The 23,416-nt window shown below is 39.2% G+C and overlaps 1 protein-coding gene across 2 annotated transcripts in view; it reads left to right on the forward strand.

Moving 5' to 3' along the window:
- The window catches only part of LOC149830277 (vacuole membrane protein KMS1-like), a 77,029-nt gene extending 55,366 nt beyond the window's left edge, over positions 1-21,663 (forward strand). For both annotated transcript variants that reach the window (XM_090016412.1, XM_090016411.1), the window contains exons 5-8: positions 2,923-3,083; positions 3,439-3,555; positions 20,620-20,793; positions 20,894-21,663. In XM_090016412.1, coding sequence (XP_089872538.1) covers positions 2,923-3,083; positions 3,439-3,555; positions 20,620-20,793; positions 20,894-21,067 — 626 coding nt within the window. In that variant the 3' untranslated portion in view covers positions 21,068-21,663. The remainder of the gene's footprint in view (positions 1-2,922; positions 3,084-3,438; positions 3,556-20,619; positions 20,794-20,893) is intronic.
- Positions 21,664-23,416: the final 1,753 nt, after the last annotated feature.

Below are 23,416 nucleotides of genomic sequence, written 5' to 3' on the forward strand. Positions count from 1 at the left end.
TTCTTGGCAAAATGAAGTCTTTACCTTTTGAAACAAGACATCTTATAACTAAGAATCCATTTGAACTTGTGCATTCAGATGTATGGGGACCTGCACCAGTCATATCCAAAGGAGGCGTTTCTTACTATGTTGTGTTTGTGGACGATTTTAGCAGACACTCCAGGATATTCTTTTTAAAACACAAATAAAAAGTATTTGATTGTTTTAAAAAAATTCATAGTTATATACAAAATCAATTTAAAACCAATATCCAATTTTTTAGAACTGATTTTGGGAGAAAATTTGTGTCAAGAGAATTTAAAAATTATCTTGATACAAATGAGATTGTTCATAAAAAATCATATCCCTATACCCCTCAACAAAATGGTCTTGCCGAAAGAAAGCATAAACACATTATTGAAACCACTAGAACTCTTTTAGTATCTAGAAATGTTCCAAAAAAATTTTGGGCTGAAGTTGCCCTTACGGCAGTCTACTTGATAAATAAAATGCCTTCAAAAAATATTGAAAACATTTCTCCTATTGAAAAACTTTGTAAAATGTCTCCCGATTATAAAAGATTAAGGGTTTTCGGGAGCAAATACTTTGTTCTTACCAACAAAAATGATAAACTTTCCCCAAAAGCCATTCCTTGTGTGTTTTTGGGCTATGCCGAAAACCAAAAAGGATATAGGTGTTATGACATTAAAAGAAACAAGTTATATGTTTCTAGAAATGTTACGTTTCTTGAAAAATGAAAGCGGGTTTACCAAAGATAATATCCAAGAGAGTTGTGATTATTTGTTCCTATTTGACCTAGTCAATGACAAGAGTGAATGTATTCATGAGAGTCAAAACATTTATGAGGCAAATGAGAATGAGTAGGAGTCTTGACAATGTGGACCCACCTCACGATAATTTACAAACCTATGCTCGTCGTACTGAAGATCACCCACAAAGTCCTTTAGAAAGATACTCCCAATGAAAAGAAGAAGATTCTTCCAACCTTAGAAAATCCATAAGAATTTCGAAAGCTCCTAGTAGATTTGTATCATATGATTCCTTTGAACCTAAGTTTAGATCCTGCCTAATGGCCATTCACTCGTATTCTGAACCTCAATCATATCATGAGGCTAAACACCGGCATGAATGGATTAAGGCCATGAATGACGAGTTGGAAGCATTAGAAAAAGCAAAAACTTGGGAGATCCAAACATTACTCAAAGGAAGAAAAACTATAGGATGCAGATGGCTTTACAAGGTAAAAACCAAGTACGACGGAACATTAGAAAGATATAAGGCTAGGTTAAAAAAAATGATTGAGAAGGAAGATATAAAGTCATGATTTCAAGACAAGAATAGCTATAGCAAAATCGATTGGGAATCACAGTCTTAGCAAGAACGCTAATCGGAATCAAGAGAGGAAGAAAGATAAAAGGATTCTTAAACAAGATAGATGAGAAAGAAAGGAGAAATAAGAAAGCAAGAGGACTACCTTAGAAAGAGACAGGCGCATCGATCTTGATGGTCATAAAGATGTCACGATCACCAAAACCCTGGATTTCACTCTCTGATACAATGAGAATTCTACAAATTTTTTTTCGTTAAGAAACCGCTCCAGGCACAGAGACCTAACTGCCCTGGCTTAACCTGCCATACTTACGGTCTTTGTCCATGTCAGCGTAAAACTTTGAGGGCTTACCCCTCGACCCCAGGGAGTCACCAAGCTTCGGCTTACGCAGGGGAGGGATGACCATGGGATTTGAACCTAGACTGCCCGTCAAACAGTCTAGGCCCCATCCCACTGCGCCAAACCCCTTGGGTCTAGAAATCTACAGATTTACCATAAAATATTTGCAGAAATAGAGGATGACACAAGCAATATGGGGCTGTGACATGCACAATTCCCAATGAGGGAGGTCGTGCCCTATTGCTCTTCATTTTATATTAGAAACTGAACATTTTACATGACAATAATACCCTGTTTAATATACATGCAAACTGTCACATATATAGGGGTATATAACCTAAACAAATAAAATGCAAATATGGATTGGTGGACCGGTTATGAACCCAGACCCAAATCACGTCACATCCCAATACCATCTACTGAAATTTTTTGGATCTTGACAATTCATTGCCTCTCTCTCTCTCTCTCATATTTGTGTGTTTGTCTACTTGGAATTTTAAGGAGAGCTATATGAGATTTCAACAACCCAAAGAAAGTTTCTTGTTATATATATGTACCCTTGTTTGCATTGATCTAGCCACCAAATGGTAAATCTAACCGTACATGTGTTTAACATGATTTATTTACTATATTAGAATGTTTTATCATGTTTAATACATCATAAAGATTTTATTTTTGAGATGGTGAAAATCAGTGGCTCACAATTCATGGAAATACTGTTCACAATATATATGCGCGCATGTGTGTGTGTGTGTTTTCTAATTGAATGGAGCCTCAGCTGTTTCAAGTTCTACAGTAAAGAACATTTGCTTGTGCAGTTGACAAGAAAAACTGCAGTTGCACTGTCTGGAAATGACCACACTTTCAGCCAACAGGGGCTCTGCATGGTTGGTAGGAGATGTCAGTGCACGTCTCCCTGTGGTGGGACGTCGCAGGTTCAAAACCCCAGTGGTAGGTTGAATAATAACTGGTGGGGGTCTACCTAACCCCAGCTTGCCTTTCAAAAAAAATGACCACACTTTCAAGCCAACAGCCTCAAATTGACAATCCTGTATAAAAATGCTAATATTCATGGTTAGTCAAAATAAAATTGAAGAGAAGAATATGCGTCCCTACTTACTGCTTATGTCATGATGTTTCTTTGTTACAAGTTGCCTTTCCATTTATCTGTTATGTACCATTTACTTACATTATGTGTCAGAATCTTATCTATCTCTGGAAGATGGATCATCTCATAACTTATTTAACTGCAGCACGAATTTCAGGCAGCAACAAATTGGAAGCCATGGAAGACTGGGATTCTTCTTATAAAGAAACTGATGGATTTTTATCTAGTTGCCTGAAGAAAATCAAACGATGGTTCCTTTCACGTTCTCAGCATTTGAACTTCTTTACTATATTAGGCCTAGCTTCGGTTAGTTTCTCTGCCTTTGGTGTCAGAAATGGCTCCAGAAGAATTCCATATTGTTCTTTGTCACAGTTCGTCAGACTTGCCAGTCTGTTCTGTGGCATTCTTTGATGTTTCACATTACTTTTTTTCTCTATGCACACATTTGCACAATATGTGAAACGTGATGTAGAAACATGGGGGGACTTCACAAAACGTAGTCCTGTTTCTACTATGAACAAAAATGTTGGAGTTTAAGACCAGGTTTATTGACTCCAGCATTTCAACTTCGAGCAGGAAATTACCCTCTTTGTACTGTATTTTCTGATCTAGCTCAAGGAATCATGCAATTGTTGACACTGGAGACCTTTTTCTTTCACAGGTGCCAAATCCATTGTTTGACCTTGCTGGCATCATGTGTGGACAATTTGCTATCCCATTTTGGAAGTTCTTTCTTGCAACTTTGGCAGGGAAGGCAATCATCAAAACTTACATACAGGTAATATTGAATTTGTTACTCCTGGCATCTCAGAGGTTTAAATAGTGATTTCTCAACATCTTCCCCTAGCATTCATTTAAGTCCCAGTTTTGGGCCTTTTATGTCAGTTCTCTGCAACTTTCACAAAAAAAAATTGCGCTGCTGATTGCATGCGACAGCGGTGCATACAAGTTCAACTTTGCGTCGAACTTTTTGGGTGTTCAACAATACAGCTACTTCTTATCTCGAGAGGGACACTCAAAATAAATTGCTTCTTCCTAGGTCACTGATATACATGACTAAAGATGGGCCATTGGAACCATTTTTGGAGTATGTGACCAAAATTGTGAAAATGGGTTAATATAACTTTAGATGCCATTTTTTATGCAGTGGTGCTCCATGCTTAGCATGCAGCTCCACCACGGCTGACCATCCATCTCTACATTTCTTGAGATGGACAAGGAACCCATCTCGAGAAATGCAAAGCTAGATGATTGTCAATAGGGGTATCAACAGGTCAGGTTTGGTTCGGACCCAGGTGGAACCATATTTGGACCCGATTTTCGGGTATAGTATCATGTCCGGACCCGGGTCTAATCGGGTTCACTATAAGAAAAACCATACCCAGTAAAACCACAATTTTTATCATTTTTACATTGAAAAATTGCGGGTCTTAATCGGAACTCGGGTCGGGTCGGGTCCGGGTCTGGTATAAAATTTCACAAACTATACCCGCATACATGTATTAATTAGACCTTCAGGTTCGGACCTGGGTCTTAATCAGGTCTTATTATTTATCACCATACCCGGACCTGGGTGTTACAAGTGTTTCCCTCATGGTTCACTTTAGTACTTGAACATATTTGGTGGACATGTTTGTCCACTTAGATCTTTGGTGGACATGTGTTTTCTTGATTAAAGACTTTTGATTATTACATCTTATTTATAAAGATACAAATTTTTATATTGTGCCCTTAGTGCCTTAAATCTATCACTTGCATATATGCTTAAATTTTTTTCTATGCATGTCTTGTGTATAAGATATGTGACTTTAAGTTATTTGGATTATTGCATATACATGAGCTCTTTTAATTTCTGTGAGTAACCATGATTAGTTGTACCTATGTATGCACTTGGTTTCTATATGGTTCTTTAAGAATCTTTATATATGTTTTGGTCTTCTTTAATGTTATATGGTATTGATTGTGCATATGATTGCACTATGTTCAGTCTAAGTTTTCCATCCACCATTATAAAATTTGATTTGAAACTTTATTTTTTTCAAATCGGCTCTTATATTTGAACTCATTTATTTGGAAAATGATTTTCATGAGTATTTATTGCCTTCTTATGGTATTTGTTGTGTCCATCACAGAATTTTACATGATGTATCATTTCTCTTGGCCTTGTTATTGTTGAACCAAATTTGTAGGGGTGAATTGTGTGCACCTCGGTTATGTCAATTTAGATTGCCAACTTATAGTTTAACTCTAATTAACAGTTGTTTGATCTCTAGTTTTATGAGTGAGTTGTATCACTTATTTGTTTATTTGGCCATTATTATGTTGGATGCTCATAATTATGTTTATCTATGAAGGATATCTATTTTTTAAACCATGGTGTTTTAAAAGATTATACAAATTGATGACATTTGTTTGTTTTCATTACAAGGTCTCTTACCTTTTGTGTTTCCTCCTATTATGCCTTTTGTTTTAAGTGTCATTATATGTAGACAAGAGATGTTTGTTCACACATTCGTGTGTGTGTTTTTTTTAGCCCATTATTGGCATTGTGATTATACTTTTGATCTAGTCACTGATACACTTGATTTTTTATTGTCATTATATGTAAAGTCCGCAAAATTTTTCGTGTTTATCATAGTATTTTATGAAAATTCATCGACCATGAATAAATCGATGAATTTTTTGATGTTAAAAAGATGAAAACTTCTCTTTTAAGGTTGTTTTTTATTTAGACCTTTGAAAGATCCAAATCCAAAATACTATTTTTGGCTTTATATATATAATAGAGGATTGAGTTGGGTCCTACTAGACCCAGCCCAATCCAAATTTTGGGTCTCAAACCCAATGCATTGGGTCGGATCCAAGTTGGATTCGAGCAGGGATGTCGACATCCCCCCCTCTTGCCTCCCTATTTAAACCCCCTACTAGGGGGTTTTCTTTTTAAATTGCATGCCCTCCTCTCTTGGCTTACATAACGACCACAACTCATAACCGTTAAAAGTGGCAATTTTTTTTTACCATTTGCGGAAACATTCTCAGAGGCCCGGAGCCTTTACAGTCATAACCAATCCACAACCATAAGAGATCTTGCACTACCATCATTCAAACCAAACCAACTTTATTAATTAAAAACATAAAGTCTGAGAACATATGCAAGTAAATATAAATAGTCCAAAAATGTAGAGTCACTCTATCCCTAAGTAAAGTTGTTAAGCAGTCGTGTAACCCTCATAGTAGTAGGTTCCCTCACTAGGTCTCAGAGGTTGTGAAAAACACAAAAGTGAGGGTGTCAGAATCAAAGATCTTATGTACGTGTCCCTCTAATTTAATCAAATAAGTAAAAAAAACATAAATAAGATTCATGAAAGATTTTAGAGAGATGCAAATATAACAAATTCATAATTCAATTAATTTTTCATGTATTACAGAACTGTCACTGAGCAAGAGAGAATAATTATTAAACAATAGAGACCATCAATTAAGCAACAAAGAACATTTATCATGCAGTAGGGAGCAAATATTATGAAATCATTAATTTAGCATAAGTGAACAATTATATATGTATGATCTAATGTATAACAGGAATATGCATGATTTCAATGCATAGACATGAATAAATTATTATCTTTTATCAGAGTTTTATTTTATATACATGTTCCTATTAAATACACACAATTTTAGTTTATCTTTTTATTACCATTGTGCACGGATACTAAAAATGGGTAAAAAATTTTTGAGATCATGTTAGGTCCCTAGTTGTAGCTTAATACACAACTTGTGTTTTATTATTGGGTTTCACACCTAGCCCTCGACGGATATTAAGAATCAACACCATCCATCGGAACATTAGAAATCAACATATAATGCTCGGACATTATGAAAATCAACATCCACTAATGTCACTCTTGGTATACTAAAAACAACACTTGTGACTACACATCACTCCAAGGCAAAGTGGCAAAATCTCTCTAAAACCGTGGTCGGGGTGGTGAACCACCTAGTTGGGTTTCAGTTGTACAAACGCATACAGAGTTTTAGTATCCTTACGGCTCCCCAAAACCGCAGTCTAGGATTTTCACACTAAAGAAAAGACATATAGGAAAATCGTGAATTACATACATTGTTCTTTTTTTTTATCTTTTTATTAAAAGAATAATTTATTTCAATCTTTTATTTTGCAAATCAACATGCAAAACACCACAACATATGTTTCGCAAATCATGTGAAACTCAGCACGGGACTGCAACCCGTAACACATGGAACACTGTAATTAATTCAAGAATCATTAAGTTGATTTTTGTGATGTATAAGAAAAACTAAATATGGAGCAATACCTGATCGAGGCCCACACGACCTACACTGATCCACTTTTGACCACCGATGCATCTAATGCAAAAATCATCAAGAGCATGCTACTTATTGAATCATTCAACATGCTCTCAAATGCACATTCATATACACTAATAAGCTTGTGCAAAAATAACATGTTTTATATGCATTTGATCACACGATTGCAAAATACATCTTTCTTTACATGACTCATCTCATGCTTGAGATGCAAACATTCATCTGATCATGCAAGTGCAACAACAAAACCCAAATTTCAGGATTCACATTTTCATTTCATGAATATGTACGTAAACAACACTTTAATTGTCAAAAACATGCATAACTGAAATTTCTTGTCATTTTGGCAAGCTCGGGTTACAATACACGCACCCACCGAGTCCAACCCATGTTGCCCGCACGCGGGACAGCATTGATAGACTCACAAAAATAGTCCAATGCTCGTATGCCAACATGCTTAATAGTCTATCTACAAACATGTAACACACGTGCATAAGTCCTTACATTCCTATGCATAAAGCTAAACTTTTTAATACCTGTAATTCTGGAAACAGCATGAGCACTTTACATATAGAAAAGTGGTCATAATCATATGTATATCACATATACAATTCTGAACATACATAATGTGGAAAAATCTGGACATTCATCATCGGTAAATATTAACACATCTTAGCTAGTATGAACAACAAAACTTGCCCAGTTTCCGACCCATTGTTATCATTTTAATTCTGCCCACATTTGGAGGGGGGGGGGTCTGACAGCATGTACGCCCGAGATTCTTCTTATTTTTTTTTTTGAATAGGCTGCACAGTTGCCCAGCCGAACCCAGGTTGTTCAGAAAATACAATTCTCAGTGTGGATATCTTGATGTTGTTAGCAGAAGGTGAAAGCTTATAAACCTTTTCAAGTGTAGTGAATAACAACAAAGCATGTAAAGAAATTTACATGATTTACATAGCTTGTTATTACTAAGAAGCTTTAATACCTCAAGCATTTTTAGGTAGCATGCTATTGCAGAGAGTACTACTTATCCCTTGAAATCAAACTGAAGGCTTAGTAATCTTTTATTAGAGAAAAAGACAGGTTTAACTGATTTGAATCAGAACACACTTAAGCGGCTGCTATATGATAAACTCATACAATCTCATATTATAAACTCAACATGCTTGGCAGACCCTATGCCTGCCCAGCCGACCTGGCAGCGCATAAGCATGCCCAGCCAAACCCAGACCGGCTGGGCTGCATACTGACCCAACACAGAAACAACTATATATATATATATATATATATATATATATATATATATATATATATATATATATATATATATATATATATATATATATATATATATATATATATTTGTTACTAAGTAGTCAGGCACATGGCCCAGGCTGGGTCTGTACCCTACTAAAACCCACCTAGCGGACACCGTCGACTGGGTCAGACCCCCTGCCCAGCCGACCCAGTCAGCTCGGGGCTGATCTGGCCAACTGCCCCGCCAATCTAGGGAGTCAGCTGGGCCTAGTATTATATACATAAAAAAAAGTCTTATATATATATATATATATTGAGCAATCTGCCCAGCCGAATCAGTCGGTTGGGCTCTGCCATTCAGTTGGCAGCCCAGCTTACTGTCGGCTGGGCTTGCCAACCGAGTGGCAGCCTAAAACAGAAGTCAAAAAAGAAATTTTCTTTTTCTCTGTTTGTTATTATTATTATTTTTTTGTTAACAGGTTCATATCTGAGCCCAGCCGACCCAGTTGGCTGGTGCTCCTGTCCTGCCCAGTATTATATAAAAAGAAATTAACATAACAATATATATTGTCCACCTTTTGTATTTCTAAATTCTTGTTTTCTGGTTTTTTTTTAATACTGAATGCCTGCCCAGCCGAACCAGGTTGGTGGGCTGGGTGTGGCAAGGCCTGCACCTACCCAGCTGAGTTGACTGGGCCTGGTAGGACCTGCGCCTGCCCAGCCGAACCCAGTTAGGCTGGGCTGCCAGCCAACCCAACTAAATCCATTTTTTTTTCTGAGCAAAACTAATTTTTTTTATTCAACATAATCAGATCTGAGCCCAGCCGATCCAGTCAGCTAGGGCTCAGATTCTGCCCTGACAGAGCCCAGCCGACCCAGTCGGCTGGTGCTCCTATCCTGCCCAGCCCGACCCAGTCAGCTGGGCCTGGTCTAGGCCCACTGCTAGTAAAGAGTAAAATTTTATATATGTTTTTTTTTTTGCAACTATATGAAAAACTTTCTTGTAAAGCAGGGACCCAGTCCCAGCCTATGCAGTCCGGCTGGGACTGGACAGCAGATTGTCCTGTCCCGGCCAACTGCATCAGCTGGGATTGGACAGTTGTTCATCCCGGCCCTGACAATAATAACATCAAGTCTGATTTTTTTTTTCTTTTCTTTAAACAGATATATAAAAAAAATCTCATGTTCATATTCAAATTTCAAGATTCGCAGTCCCTTGTTAACCTGTCCTGATCTGTCCACTAGTCCAGTGGGCAAATCTGTCCAAAATGGACAGTACAGACAAAGGTTCAGATCTGTCTGCTTATCATGTGAGACAGATCAGTCCAGATCTGTCCAAAATATCAATATATATATATATATATATATATATATATATATATATATATATATATATATATATATATTGTAAAACACGAACACATGCAGAAATAAACGTAGAAATCAAAATACACATATTCTAGACATACCTACATTGATTTTCATGGATTAAAAGATGAAAAACTAGAATAAAATCCATGGTTTCCTATAAAAATATTGCCTAAAGCTTATTTAAGCTCTTTTTTTCATCTGAAACAAGAGAAAACACCTGTACCTTTTTTATGTTCAAAAAGAGGGATAAAAGAAATGTTGGATGTTCGGAGAGGACGATGGTCTCCTCTTCTACCTTCTTCTTCCTTCTCCTCCTCCTCCTCTCTCTCTCTCTCATTCTCTTTCTTTTTTTTTCTCTACTTTTTTTAGTATATATAAAAAAATAGGTGACCACCCCCCCCCCCCCTCTTATCCTTCCAACCCCTTTTAATAGTGGCTGGACATTGGACTTCCCATGTGGGAGTCCATCTCCAACCTTACTTTCTAATTTTTTTGAACTCTTATCATGTTGACTTTTCCACCTTCTTTCCTAAATCATAAAGTAATTATTTTTTCTAGATTATTTTTTACTTCAAGTCTTTCTTAAACTTTTAAGTACTCTTCTATGGAGTCCAATAAGTTAATTATTTCTGAAATTCAGAATTAATTATAATTTAATAATAAATAAATAAATTATTATTTAATTATTAATAATTAAATATCTAGAAGCTTCTAGAGGGTGCCTTATCCCTCTGGGAGTCTTTTTAACTCTAAATATTTTTAATTTAAACCTATATATTGAATTTAAAGTTGTATTTTCATTGGCTATGGATTTTGGATCCAGATCCAAATCCATATCCCAAATCTATTTGGATTCTGGGTTGGATCTGTAACGCCCTAAAATTTCAAACCTACGAACCATTCAGAAAACAGGCAAGAAACTAGAAAAAATCTCTTTCCTTTCAGAGTTTATTTATGTAATCAGTGGAAGATAATTCTTTTGTTGAATTTAGAAAGGCAAGCTGACAACTTTTGGCACGTTAGCTAAAAGAACTAAAACTCACTACACATGTTACTTACAAAACACTTGGAAAAGCCACTTTCATTTAAAGAAGTTCCCAAATAGTACAAAATTCGGATATCCCAAGGAAAATCTGTGACAAAACCCAAAAACGTCCAGGACGCGAGCTAAGAGTAGAAAAAAGAAACCTTGAAGCCATCTTGCAATCACTTCATCGCTTGTGGTGTACCTAATCATCACCTGTACTTATAGAATGGGTTAGTTTCGCGAAAAACTAGTAGGTGCACAAGAGAGACTACAGGAAACTGAATTAAGAGCATTTAATTCAGCATACTAAGCAGTTTAAAGCATATCAGCAGTTAAACAGGTAAGCAGTTCAAAGCAAGCAGTGCAACTGTCAAACACAGCATGACGATTCATTTGATCGTAAGTTGTGAACTACCACGCAACTAGTAAGTCTTATGACCCATCAACCAGTGTGAATAGACTTAGTTTCGATATTACTGGCCTGCGGGTACGCGCAAACGAATCGTAGAAACAACTGAGACTAGTTCGGGTGTCTGTTATTATATGTATCTTCAATAACCCAAATAGCTAGTTGAGTCCGCTCGCTCCTAAGGGGACGCCTTTCAACCGAGAGAGGATTCCCCAAAGGCAGTTACTTGGCAACAGATGTATCCAACTTCTACAGAAGTCCATGGGATCTACCACCTAGGATAATGTTTGGTAGTCTCTTCCCCTAACTCCAATGCCTGGGGAGGTCGGATCTTTGCCCGTGGGGTCGTTGTTAACAACCTTTTCATTGGAGTTTTTGTACCGATCCATCCTCTCCCTTGATAGAGACCAAAGGGCGAATGGGTGCATTAGGCATTGCTTAACTAACGACCCATTCTACATGTTGTGGTCTTTCAACCACTCGAGCATCTTGCCTGTAAAGGCAATGCCATTTTTATGTGTTTACAACATTGTGCATTTAACACTGTTCGAGGTCGCACGACCGTCTCATCCGATCATCGCAGTACTCGCGTGCAGTGCACGACTACAAGTACTCTAGGATGAAAGGGATATAATTTCTCAATAGAAACCTCAACAGAAGTGTTTCACAAAGATGTAATGTTTCTCAAACTTTACTTTTGACATTCTTTAACTTTTGAAACAGCCAACATTTGGCATGCGATTTTCTAAAATCTCATCCGCTATCATGGTATTTACATGCCTCGCATGACTCGATACTGGCCTTGATAAACGGGATACGGGTTTCTCTACAGAACCCCCGCTAGGAAGTTCGCTCAAGCCCCTATTCGGGGTTACCCGAGATATGTTGGAAAGACGAACAGAACCAGCCAATCACATCCTTCTAAATACTTCGATTTGGGCAGTCTTTGATGCTTTTGCGCAACTCCCTAAATTCTCAAGTCTATTTTGCAGGACTGCTCACTCGAAAAGCCAGGATCCCTTGCTACGGATCCCTCTCCTTAGACGAGGATGCATCGTTAAGCCCCCGACTCAACACTAATCACAAGAGGGAGAGCGGTAAATGCCCCTTGCATTCTCCACGAGGATGCCTTTATAGCACATGCAATAAGCGAAAACTTGAGCGTCATCTGCAATGGCAAGGCAATAATGAAACATTTCAAAAGCAGGAGCCTGGGCGCAAAGCGCGATGGCAAAGGAAAGACTGTAAGCAAGAGTACAAACGTAAAGCATGAGTGCAAAGCGCGACGACAAAGAAAAGACTGAAAGCAAGAATGCGTAAGCGAAGCCTAGGCGCAAAGCGCGGCGACAAACGAAAGACATGATAAAAAGTAAAGGACAAGGATCGCGAAACTGCGTCCTTGAGTTAAATGCGTACTCGTATAAATATATATATATATATATATATATTTAATTATCCTTTTTAGTTAATTGAACTCAATTCAATTGTCCAAGTCCTCCGTGCAATCTTTTCCTACCTTGGGGAGTTGCGAAATTGCTGGCGTCTGCGGGTGTAAGCGATTGACGGCTCGGGTCACGGGGCACGAGCGAGATCCGTCGTACGAGCTGTAAAAACGAGACGTCAACATGCTATCTCAATCAGAAAGGTAGAGAGGACAGGGGTGTTGCCGCTGTCCTGATGTGAAAGAAGCATAGGCAGGGGCATCGTGCCCCTGCGAACCTGCTAAATGCGAAAAACGGGAAAGCATGGGGGTTGCACCCTTGCCTAACGATGGTTCATACAGAGGCAGGGGTTGCGCCCCTACCTTCCGAAAGCGAGAGTAGGCAGGGGTTGTGCCCCTGCCTGACAAGGTGGAAGAGAGGCAGGGGTAACGCCCCTGCCTAACAAAAACAAGGGAGGCAGGGGGCTTCACCCCTGCCTGCCGAAGGAGCAAGGAGGCATGGGCGAGGCCCCTGCCTGTCAATCACAAAGGGGGAGGCAGGGGGCTTCACCCCTGCCTGCCGAAGTTAGTGGAGGCAGGGGCGAGGCCCCTGCCTACTAGAAGAAGAAGGCGCAAGGAGGGGTCTCGGCCCCTCCCCCGCCAAACTGAGGGTGCAGGGAGGGGCTTGGTCCCATCCCTGCCAAAGGGTACGCAGGGAAGGGGCTCAGGCCCTCCCTTGCATACAGGGGTACAGGGAGGGGGCTGGGCCCCTCCCCTGCTAAAGGTGGTGCAGGGAGGGGGTTCGACCCCTCCCTTGGCCGCAGGGAGCACAGGGAGGGCTCGGCCCCTCCCCTGCCGAAAGGAGACGCAGGGAGGGGGCTCGGCCCCTCCCTTGCCTACAAGGGTGCAGGGAGGGGCTCGACCCCTCCCCTGCAAACAGAGGCCACCGTGAGGGGGCTCGGCCCCTCACTTTCAAAATACGACACAGGGAGGGGCTCGGCCCCTCCCTCGCTAAAAGGAGTTGCAGGGAGGGGGCTCTGCCCCTCCCCTGCGATTTAGGGCAGCAGGGAGGCGGCACGTACCTGGAGGGTTGTCGGAGGGAAGGTCGCCGGCGTGCGAGCGTTGCCGAAGACCGCTGCTCGGCAAACGCAAGGAGAGTGGGAGAGGGGGTCGGGTACCGAGAGAGATACGAGCAGAGTTACCAGAAGCGCCTAGGTAAAAGGGGAAGCGCGCTTCCGAAGCGTGAGGGGAAGCGTCCCCCTTTTTTGGGATGCACGCTTCCCATTTATGGGAAATGCGCTTCCCATTTATGGGAAGCGCGCTTCCCCACGCTTCCCTATTTTTTTCATTTTTTTCGCTTCCGGTTCGCTTCCGAGACGGTTCCGAATTTTTTTCTAAGTGGTCCCCCGCTTCCTAAATTTTCGAAAGTGCCTCACTTCCCGCTCCCGCTTCCCTTATCGCTTCCTGCTCCCGCTTCCTCGACTGGTAACTCTGGATACGAGAGAGCGAGAGGCGGTGGCAAGGGTGCAGAGAGAGAGAGAGAATGGGAGAACAAAGGGGAAGGAGGTTTCGAGAAACTTCCACCCCTTGCCGCTGCGTGCTTTTATATACACGTATCCGACTAACACCTGACGGATCCGGGTCCGGATTTGGCCCGGGTCCAAATAAAAAAAATTTTATTGTTTTGTGGGTTTTACAGGATTAATTCCTAATTAATATGGGTCTTGGACTGAGTCCAGATCCATATTAATCTGGGTCATATGTATTGGATCCAGTCTGATCCAAATCTGAACTCGGCTCGTCGAGGCAGACCTTTTTTGAAAAATTGTGATTTTCGGGCCAACTGTAGCCCGAATCCAAAAAAGTAAAATATCGTTGGACTCAGAATTTTGAGGCGCATCTAACGGTATATAATTTGAATTTCACCTTCAAAATTTGCCTGAATTTCGCTTGAATTTAAAGGTCAAAAATAAAACTTTTTATCATTCCTTGTTTGACTCGTTTAGGTCTTGTCAATGAGACCTGGGCAAAGCCCAGACTCAATTATCACATTCCTTTTATCGAAAGTTCATCGATTTTCCTTCAACACTTAGACAAATTTTCAAAGTCTCTAAATTTAACTAAGTATAAAAATACATGATATTGCAGCTGACTTTCTCCCTCTCCCTGGTTTCCTTGCCCCCTCTCGCTTCACCCTCACTGCCTCTCTCCCCCTCGTTGGAACCCCCTCTCTCTCTCTCTCTCACCTCCTTATGATTTCCAGCAGGAGGGTGCCGCCCTCCTGCCCCTCTCTCTCCTCTATGATATCGGCCCTCCTGTCTCACTCTTTTTTCAGCAGGAGGGTGCCACCCTTCTGCCCCTCTCTTCTTCCCAACAACTCGTGGGCAAACTAGAGCCACCGGTAGTGGTGGCCCTGGCTTGTTATCTAAGAGGATGCCTAGCACCCTCTCCTGTGAGATCCCTCATTTCAGCAGGTTGTAGGCTGTTGCTACGACTTTTCGAGGGTCGATCGAAAAGGAGTGGCTTAGGCTACTCCCCTGTCGTCGCCCCCTTTTTTCCTCTTTCTTTCTCTCTGCCTCCACCGGGCTGACTTGTCAGGAACTGTTGAGCTTAGCTCGGCTAGTACCAAGCCCAACTCAGTTCCCCTTGGCCTAAGCCCAACTTGGTCTTCTTAAACCAAGCTCGGCTCGGTCAAGCGGCAACATCAAGTTGCCTCTTTCCTGGCTCAGCTAACTTGAGTTCGACAAAGGCCGAACTCAGCTCGATCAATTTTTTGGTACCGAGCCTGGCTCGGTCAAACTTAGTCAACACAGTTTGTTACCGAACTTAACCGACTCTTTTTATGCCTCGTTTGCCCATCTCGGTCCGATCGGCTCGAACTAGGTTCAGGTTCGACCCCTACGTCACGATCATTGCTTATTCCACTAATATAAAAACTTAACGTAATTCCTTATGCAATGCGATAAAAACCTTTTTTAGTGTACCATATCAAACGCAATGAACGAGACTCCGTACCTTTGACACACATACCGAGGCACAGACAAATTGATAACCTACGTTCGGAATCGTCAAAGATTCAAACCATCTCCAAGGTAGAGAAAAGTTGCATACAATAACGACGATGAAACCTTTCTAATATATATGTATTATATTTATGTCAAGTTGCGCTTGTGTATTAGAATGATTTTCTTTGTTGGTTCATATCGCCGACCCCAATTGTTTTGGGATGAAGGCGTAGTTGTTGTTGTTGTTGTTGTTGTTGTATTTACGTCAAATATATATATGTACGCTTTTAACTCAAGGATGTAGTTTTGCATGTTCTTGTCTCATTCAAATTATATTATTTACTTTGTCATCGCAATGTAATATGCACAAGCTCCTTGCTTATACAATTTACTTAACCCGATGTACGGTTTCATACACCGGGCCTTGCTTACGCAATTTACTTAGCCCGATGTATAATTTTGTACACCGGACCTTGCTTACGCCGATGTACGATTTCGTGCACCGGGCCGTGCTTATACAATTTATTTAACCTGATGCGTAGTTTCACACACCGGGCCCTGCTCTATGCTATTTACTTTGTCATCACACTGTTATGTGCACAAGCTTCTGCTTTAATATATATGTATCCTATATACATATATAATTATATAAGCTACGCAGTTTTGCGTACTCTTGCTCTATTTCAATTAGGCACGTATTTATTTAGAGTACACAGTTTTTCGTACTCCTGCTTACTTTAAAATTTCGCAAGTATTTATTTAAATATGAAAATTTGTGCATCCTTGCTTTAAAACTTCAAAAGAATTTTCATCTGAGATTTCAAGTTTGCATACTTCGATGTCTCGTAAAATAAAACAAGTGTTTTACGTTTGCTTGTTCATGATATTCAGCATGCACATGTGCTGCTTATCCTACAAATAGAATAAGGCTCATATGCTCTCTCATGCATCAAGGTTGTTGTATTCTATCCTTATCGAAAAATTATGATTTTTAGTATTGTGATTGGGGGTCCTTTCTGAGAAACCAATATCTTTCTCATCATGGTAGTACTATCAGACATTCACGACATGCTCGTACGACGATGAATGGATTAGAGGTTTATGACAAACCTTGTTGTGCGACAATGCACCATTCTATGGAAAAATCACATAAACAGAGATGATTGCCTTCATAGGCAAAATGCTTGATTTGGTTTAAAAGACCAAAGCATATTGAATGGGTTGTCAGATAAAATAAGACCTGACACACCCATTTATCCTTTGCATCTGTCAAGAGAGAGGATAGGAGGTACAAACTCCGATGGACAAGATGTTAACAACTATGCTCCTTGACTGGCAATGGCTCGGCATCCCCGGTCATCGAAGTTAGGGGACTGGGCTACTAAATATTATCGTAGGTGGTATATCCCATTGACTTCTACAGAAGTTCGGATACATCTCTCAGTTGTTCTCGCCTCTAGGGAATTTTATCTCGGTATTTGAAATCGTCCCCATTGGAGAGGACTCTGCTAGTCGTTCGGGTTATAATTTACATAAAATAATAAACCCCCGAACGGTCTCAGTTGTTTCTATGTATTATCATGTGAGTACCCATAGATCGTTAATTATCGAAACAAGATTAACATGTTCACTTTGCTTCTCTTGAAACTGAATATTATGAAATATGATAATGCATATGTTGGTTTTGTCTGATATTGATGTTCCTACCAGGCTTTCATGAGTCTGACCCGTTTGATGGGATACAGGTGATGTATTACGTTTTGTACTCTATTAATTTCTTTGTGCCTCTAGTCGGGTGGGTGTCGGCCAGTCTTTCGGCCAGATCCCCCTAAAAACCATACGTGCTGGTCTCCCCGCATGCATCTCACACCATCCAAGGTGGCTCAACATTCATTCACAAATCTTGTAGTGAAATTGAGACTACTCGGCTCGTCACTACTTTGATGCACAAAAATGCATTTCAATAGTGCCTCACAAAGCCTGATGCTTCTAACGAAAAAAGCCTAAAGCACTCGCAAAGCTACATGAATAATGAAAGTGTAGTAAGTATATATTGAACAAAGTGGAAACGATCTTGCCGCCGAAGGTTGACCAATCAGTGACTAAGATGTTTCGACTCTCCTTCTATAGAGTGGTTCTTTCTACTTATTATGGAAAAGAAGTCGTCCCCTTTTTAGAGCTACTTATATGATATAATACAATACGGATAGGGACTCTTACTAGATAACGGCAATAATCATTTAATCATTTGTCCTATACTCTAAGAACTCTGTATGACTAGGCAGAAAGGAAAGTGGGTGAGTTTAGAGCCCCAAAGAAATAAGGCATGAAACCTCTGATTCAAGCATTCATTAGCTCTTGTTCATTAATCAATCAATCGAGATTGATGATGCAGGCGATGATGCGATGGCACAATGATATCAAGAATCCACTTTCTCCTTTAGTCTTTTGAGCATATTTTTGTAATTTTGTATAAGTGTTTTTTTGTAATAACTCTTTCTATATAAAACCTTGTTTTTTATCTTTACGGATTTGAATGAATGTATGGAGATACGGACCCAATTTGTTAGATGAGACTTTCGCCTGTAATCCGCCCAAGGTTTGCCGACTTGTTCTTTCCGAACTTTTTATTTCGCTAAATTATAGTTTTCAACTCTGAAAAGGGATTGATTGTTAAAATTTCAAAATTTTCTTAAACTTTACAAGTTCATGATTTTGGGGCGTTACATTATATGTAAACAATAGATGTTTATTCACACCTTCGTGTGTGATTTTAGCCCATTATTGGCATTATACTCTTGATCTAATTGCTGATATACTTGATTTTTTAGTGTCATTATATATAGACAAGAGATGTTTATTCACGCATTCGTGTGTGATTTTATCCCATCATTGGCATTATGCTCTTGTTTTAGTTGTTAATACACTTGTTTTTAAGTATTATTACATGTAGACAAGAGATGTTTATACACACCTTCGTGTGTGTCTTTGGCCCTTTAGTAGCATGATGATTATGCTCTTGTTCTAGTCGTTGGTATACTTGATGTTTGAGGTTTGAAGGCCTAGTGAGGTGATTGCTCGTGTTGGTCAAACTTTTGTTAAAATTTGCAAAATATCACTTCTTGATATTTGTGAGAATTTAAATCTCTTCATATTTTTCGCAAATTAGTGTTGATTTGTAAATAACATTCTCTTTGTTATGTGTTTTTTTTTTTAAATCTCTCCTTAAAATTTCTAATCTTTTACTACTTATTGTTCCTTGTATGCAAGACTTTTATGGATAAAATTTCAAGCATTTTTGCATACTTGTGATGTTTAATAAAATCGTATTTTTTTTATTGTGAGTCTTCTTGCGTGTGCCCCTTTGTGGGTATTGTGAATGTGTTCCTTAGGAAAACACTTGTTTGTTGTCCACTTGATATTGGTATACACTTGTGTTCGTGATTGAAGGCCTTTTGATTATTTACCTTAAAATCATGCATTTTATGTGCATGTTACTGATAAAGGTGGTTATTTTTATTGTCGTCTTATGTGTATTAAATATGTTTTAATTATGTGTTGAATATATATATATATATACATATATTCAACATGCATGTTTTTCTTATATAAATTGATGATTTATTTTAATTGAAGAGTTTTTCTAAAAATTGGGAATATTATTAATAGTTTATCTTTTTTTTATAATGGATATGTTTTTTTTTGTGATTAAGTTCCCTTATGATCAATATTTATGATTTCTTGAAAAATATGTTGATTTTGGGTTTATGATTGTCTAAATTTGATTTCATAAAAAATTCTTTCGAGGTATGCTTTTCCTATCTTTCTTAATGGTTGCCTAATATTTCTAAACATTATCACTACTTTGTTTAAAGTTTTTTTTCCTTGAGTATTATTCTTGTTCAAAATATATGTATTTGTTTTGAAACTTTATAACTATTTGGTTAAAATACCTTTTTTTTGTAATTGAGACTTTTGTTTTGTTTTCTCCACGGGTTCATAAAGATGCGATGGATTGAGAAAGAAATATCTTTGATCCATCATGAAGATAGAGATAGCCGATGAAAGCGATTGGGAATGATCACCAATAAAAGACATTTGAAAACTTGTAATTGCAAAACTCTCTAATATATCATAAAGATGTTGATTTTCATTGAAGACACTTGAAGGCTTGGATCCTTTTCATTGAATCTTTATTGTATTTCCAAACTTTCGGTCTTACCGTAAGTTTGAGGAAGTTTGAGGGTAGTGTTAAGTTATATATGTATATAATGATGTAATAGGTAAATACCCTCTAGGGGTATTTTCATCATTTTACTCGTTTAATAGTATTGTTCATTAGGAACAGTTTTTCTCTTACTTTTTTTGTAAAGAGCATGGGCTCTATGGTCAAAAGACCATAGAGTTGTTGGGGGCTCCCCAACAGTCACATTCGTAACCGTTGGGAGCTCCCAACGACTCTATTGGGCGCTTCTCAATAGAGTTTATTGCTATGCCTTTGTGTATAAATAGGGGTTGGACTCCTCTCTTGTAATTAATGCTTCTTTTAAGCATTTATGCTCAATAAAGATGAATATTTTTTATATTTTGTTTTTTTATTTAGTTTTTTAATGTGTTGTATGCACTTAGTGCTTGTGTTGCCTCTTGATGGCTATTGTTTTATCTTATAGTGGACTTGTGCTTGTGCACTTTGTGATTGTGATCTTGTAAGCCCTTAGTGACATTGGTTTGTGCTTATGCACTTTTGTGATCATGATCTTGTAAAGCCCTTAGTGGCATTGTTTTTGTATTTTCCATTATTTCATTTGAGTTCCCTATATATGTATTGCCTTATAGTGGTAGAACAATGTGTGTATAAGTTGAATTTTTATGAATCAAGATTTGTTCTGCAGATTCCTTTGATTTGCTCTACTTCATTATCAAGATTTTAGTCCTGAAAATCTGCTCATTGCAATTTCTACAGTTCGATATCTTAGCATTTTCACTGTTCATACTTTTTGCAGACGCTTTTTATTATAGTAGTTTTCAACAATCAACTTCTAGAAATTGTAGAGAATGAGCTGATCTGGATATTAGGTCTTGTACCTGGATTATCTTATGCCTCTTCCAGCCTGAACGCCACCTTGCAAAATATAAAGGATAAGTATTTGACGAAGCAAGTGCCATCAAATACAAAGGTCTGCTGCTCTCGCTTATCTCAGATAATTGCTTTACTTGCTCTCTGCAATCTGTGTTACTAGTTAGCGATCATGCCTTCTGGTCTGTTTATCCATTCAGGGGAAGCAGTGGAACTTTTCGTTTAGTGCCATCTGGAATGCTTTCATATGGCTGATGCTTATTAACTTCTTTAATAAAATAGTATCATCAACTGCCCAGAAGTTCCTCAAGAGGCATCAGGACAGAGAGATGGCTGCTTTGATGGCATCACAATCCATTGGACTGGCTGACTGAGCTTGTCAACTTTAGTTTGGGGATTTTAGTTTTTGTTTCCCCTAACTAACATAATGCTTGTTAATAATCGCCAATTGTTGGCAGGCAGCATAGCTTTGCTGCAGTGCCATTTGCATTTGTTTGCCATCTTCATGGTAAAAAGAAGAAAGGAACACCTCTAGTAAGTGGAAAATGGGGGAAAAGGAAAGTAGTAGTTTTCACCTGGAAGGAAAAATAGGGCATATTTCTAAAGGTGGTAATAACAAAAAAGGGCCACAGTGTGTTGGGGAGAGGCATATTCGGGTCGATGTTAACCTTCTGCTCTCTTTCAAGAAGCAGCTGCCTTTAGGGCTTGAATTTGCATCTCCTTCCTGTCAGCCCGAGCACTTACCGTTGCACCAAGAATGGCCTTATATGAAGGCGGAATTGAGCTCTTGAATATGTAGTGCTTGAAATTGATTCTTGGGCAATTTGATATACAACATTTTGATGTGTAAATTACTGCAATTCCACTCTTTGTTATAGCTGAGAGAGTGATCATGTGAGTGCACTTGCATTACGCTTCTTTTTTTCACGGTTTATTGGAAAGTTCATAATTATTATTTACTGACAAATCAGCCTATAGTCTTCCATCAAGCTCTGATAATCTTCTAAAAATGTGAATAGGTAAGTGCCAAGGTCCAGCATAGGCCCTGGGGGTGAGGGTCTTAACATAAAGTTTTAAACCTCTAGGCTGACGACCATAGGTATGGCAGGCTGAGCCAGCGCTACCAGGTCCTCAAGCCCAAACACTTTCTTCAGGTGATAAATAAAAAAAAAAAGTGCCCCACGTTGGTTTCTGTCTTCAGCTTTGTCTTTGGTCTCAATTATCTCTATCATAGGGATCTTGCCTGATGATGACATGTTGCTTTCCAAAGATGTGCCGATGATAAATGGTGCTGCACAACCTATGGGTGGCTGTTGAAAATGATTACCTCTTTTTCATTTAGCAGCCATCTTCCCTTGGTAGGGTGCTGGTATATTTTTATGAGTAGGGTGCTCGTATATACGTAGCTTGTTATCTTTTTCTTTAGCAGGCTTAAAAAATCATCCATCTTAAGATGTTTCTTCTACACTACATATGGGTTTCCGTTATCTTGTTTTCGTTTTGATTGGCAGTCTTTTGAAAAATCTCTTTGTGGAGTCCAAAGCTCTCCGGGAAAGTTTAGAATTTTGCACATTAGATAGACTTTGTGTTTGCTTTGGTCAACAATGGCCTCCACAAGGGCTTTCCGGTCCTCCTCTCTCTCTCTCTCTCTCTCTCTCTCTCTCTCTCTCTCTCTCTCTCTCTCTCTCTTAGCGTTGATCTTTTTCTCTTCGAACATTGGCCTCTCTTTTTCTCTCTCTCCCAATGTTGATATTTTTTTCTCTCAATGTTGGCCTCTCCTTTTTTTTCTCTCTCTCTCTTTCAACGTAGTGCATAGGGAAGGAAGGAGACTTAACTCATTAAATAGAGGGGTTGGGTTTGTTCCCTTGCGACTTGCATTGTAAAGTTGCGCTTAGAGTTTATTTTGCTTTTGTTGAGTCTGATGTAAGCTGCTCGGTTTACGTGAATCAATACCCTAAGAGGCAGTTCGTATATTTGAACTGTAATAGCCCTCGGGCAAAATTATGAATGAATTAAATGCGTTGAGCTTTCTTTTGTTCACCTTCATTGTGATTGCAATTCTTCTCCTTCTATTCTCTCTTGCTCTTTGATTATAAGCTTTCGTGATTCGTAAGCGAGCTGACAAGTAGGCTTGCGGCGGTAAGGAAGGATCGTCATGCCCTGTTGGCCTATTGAAGGAAATGGGCTCATGACAAGTAGTACTAGAGCCCGTTTTCGTGCTGGAGAAGAGACTCCAAAGTCAGTGTCGATAGATACGTCGACAGGCTGCGATTTGTGAGCAAGACATCGTGGCGCTTTATCAAAACTTGCGCAACACCAAAGGCAAGGCAACTGCCGAAGCTGAGGAGATAGGTTTGCCTTAGGGCCAAGAGGAGTTGACTGCAACTGTCAGCATGTTGGTGGAGGATGTGACTTTGTACGATGAAGCAATTTCATGCACAGTTTAATCATTTGGTGGACTGAATGATATGGTGGTGAGCCTGCAAGAACAAGTAATCTTGTTGGTTGAACAGGTCACTTCATTGACGACAACAATGATCGACTTGCAGACTGAAGTAGGGGAGTTTTAGTTGAAGAACCGCACGTTGCAGTAGACAGTGACCCTTAATGGCGGAAATGGTGAGAGGCCATCAAGGATTGATATGCCAAGACTAGCAAAATTCAATGGTTCTCTTGACAACAAGGCCATTGAGAATTTCTTGTTTCAAGTAGAAGACTACTTG

Source organism: Nuphar pumila, chromosome 8 (genome assembly GCF_984573655.1).
Source record: "Nuphar pumila chromosome 8, dmNupPumi1.hap1.1, whole genome shotgun sequence".
Taxonomy (NCBI): domain Eukaryota; kingdom Viridiplantae; phylum Streptophyta; class Magnoliopsida; order Nymphaeales; family Nymphaeaceae; genus Nuphar; species Nuphar pumila.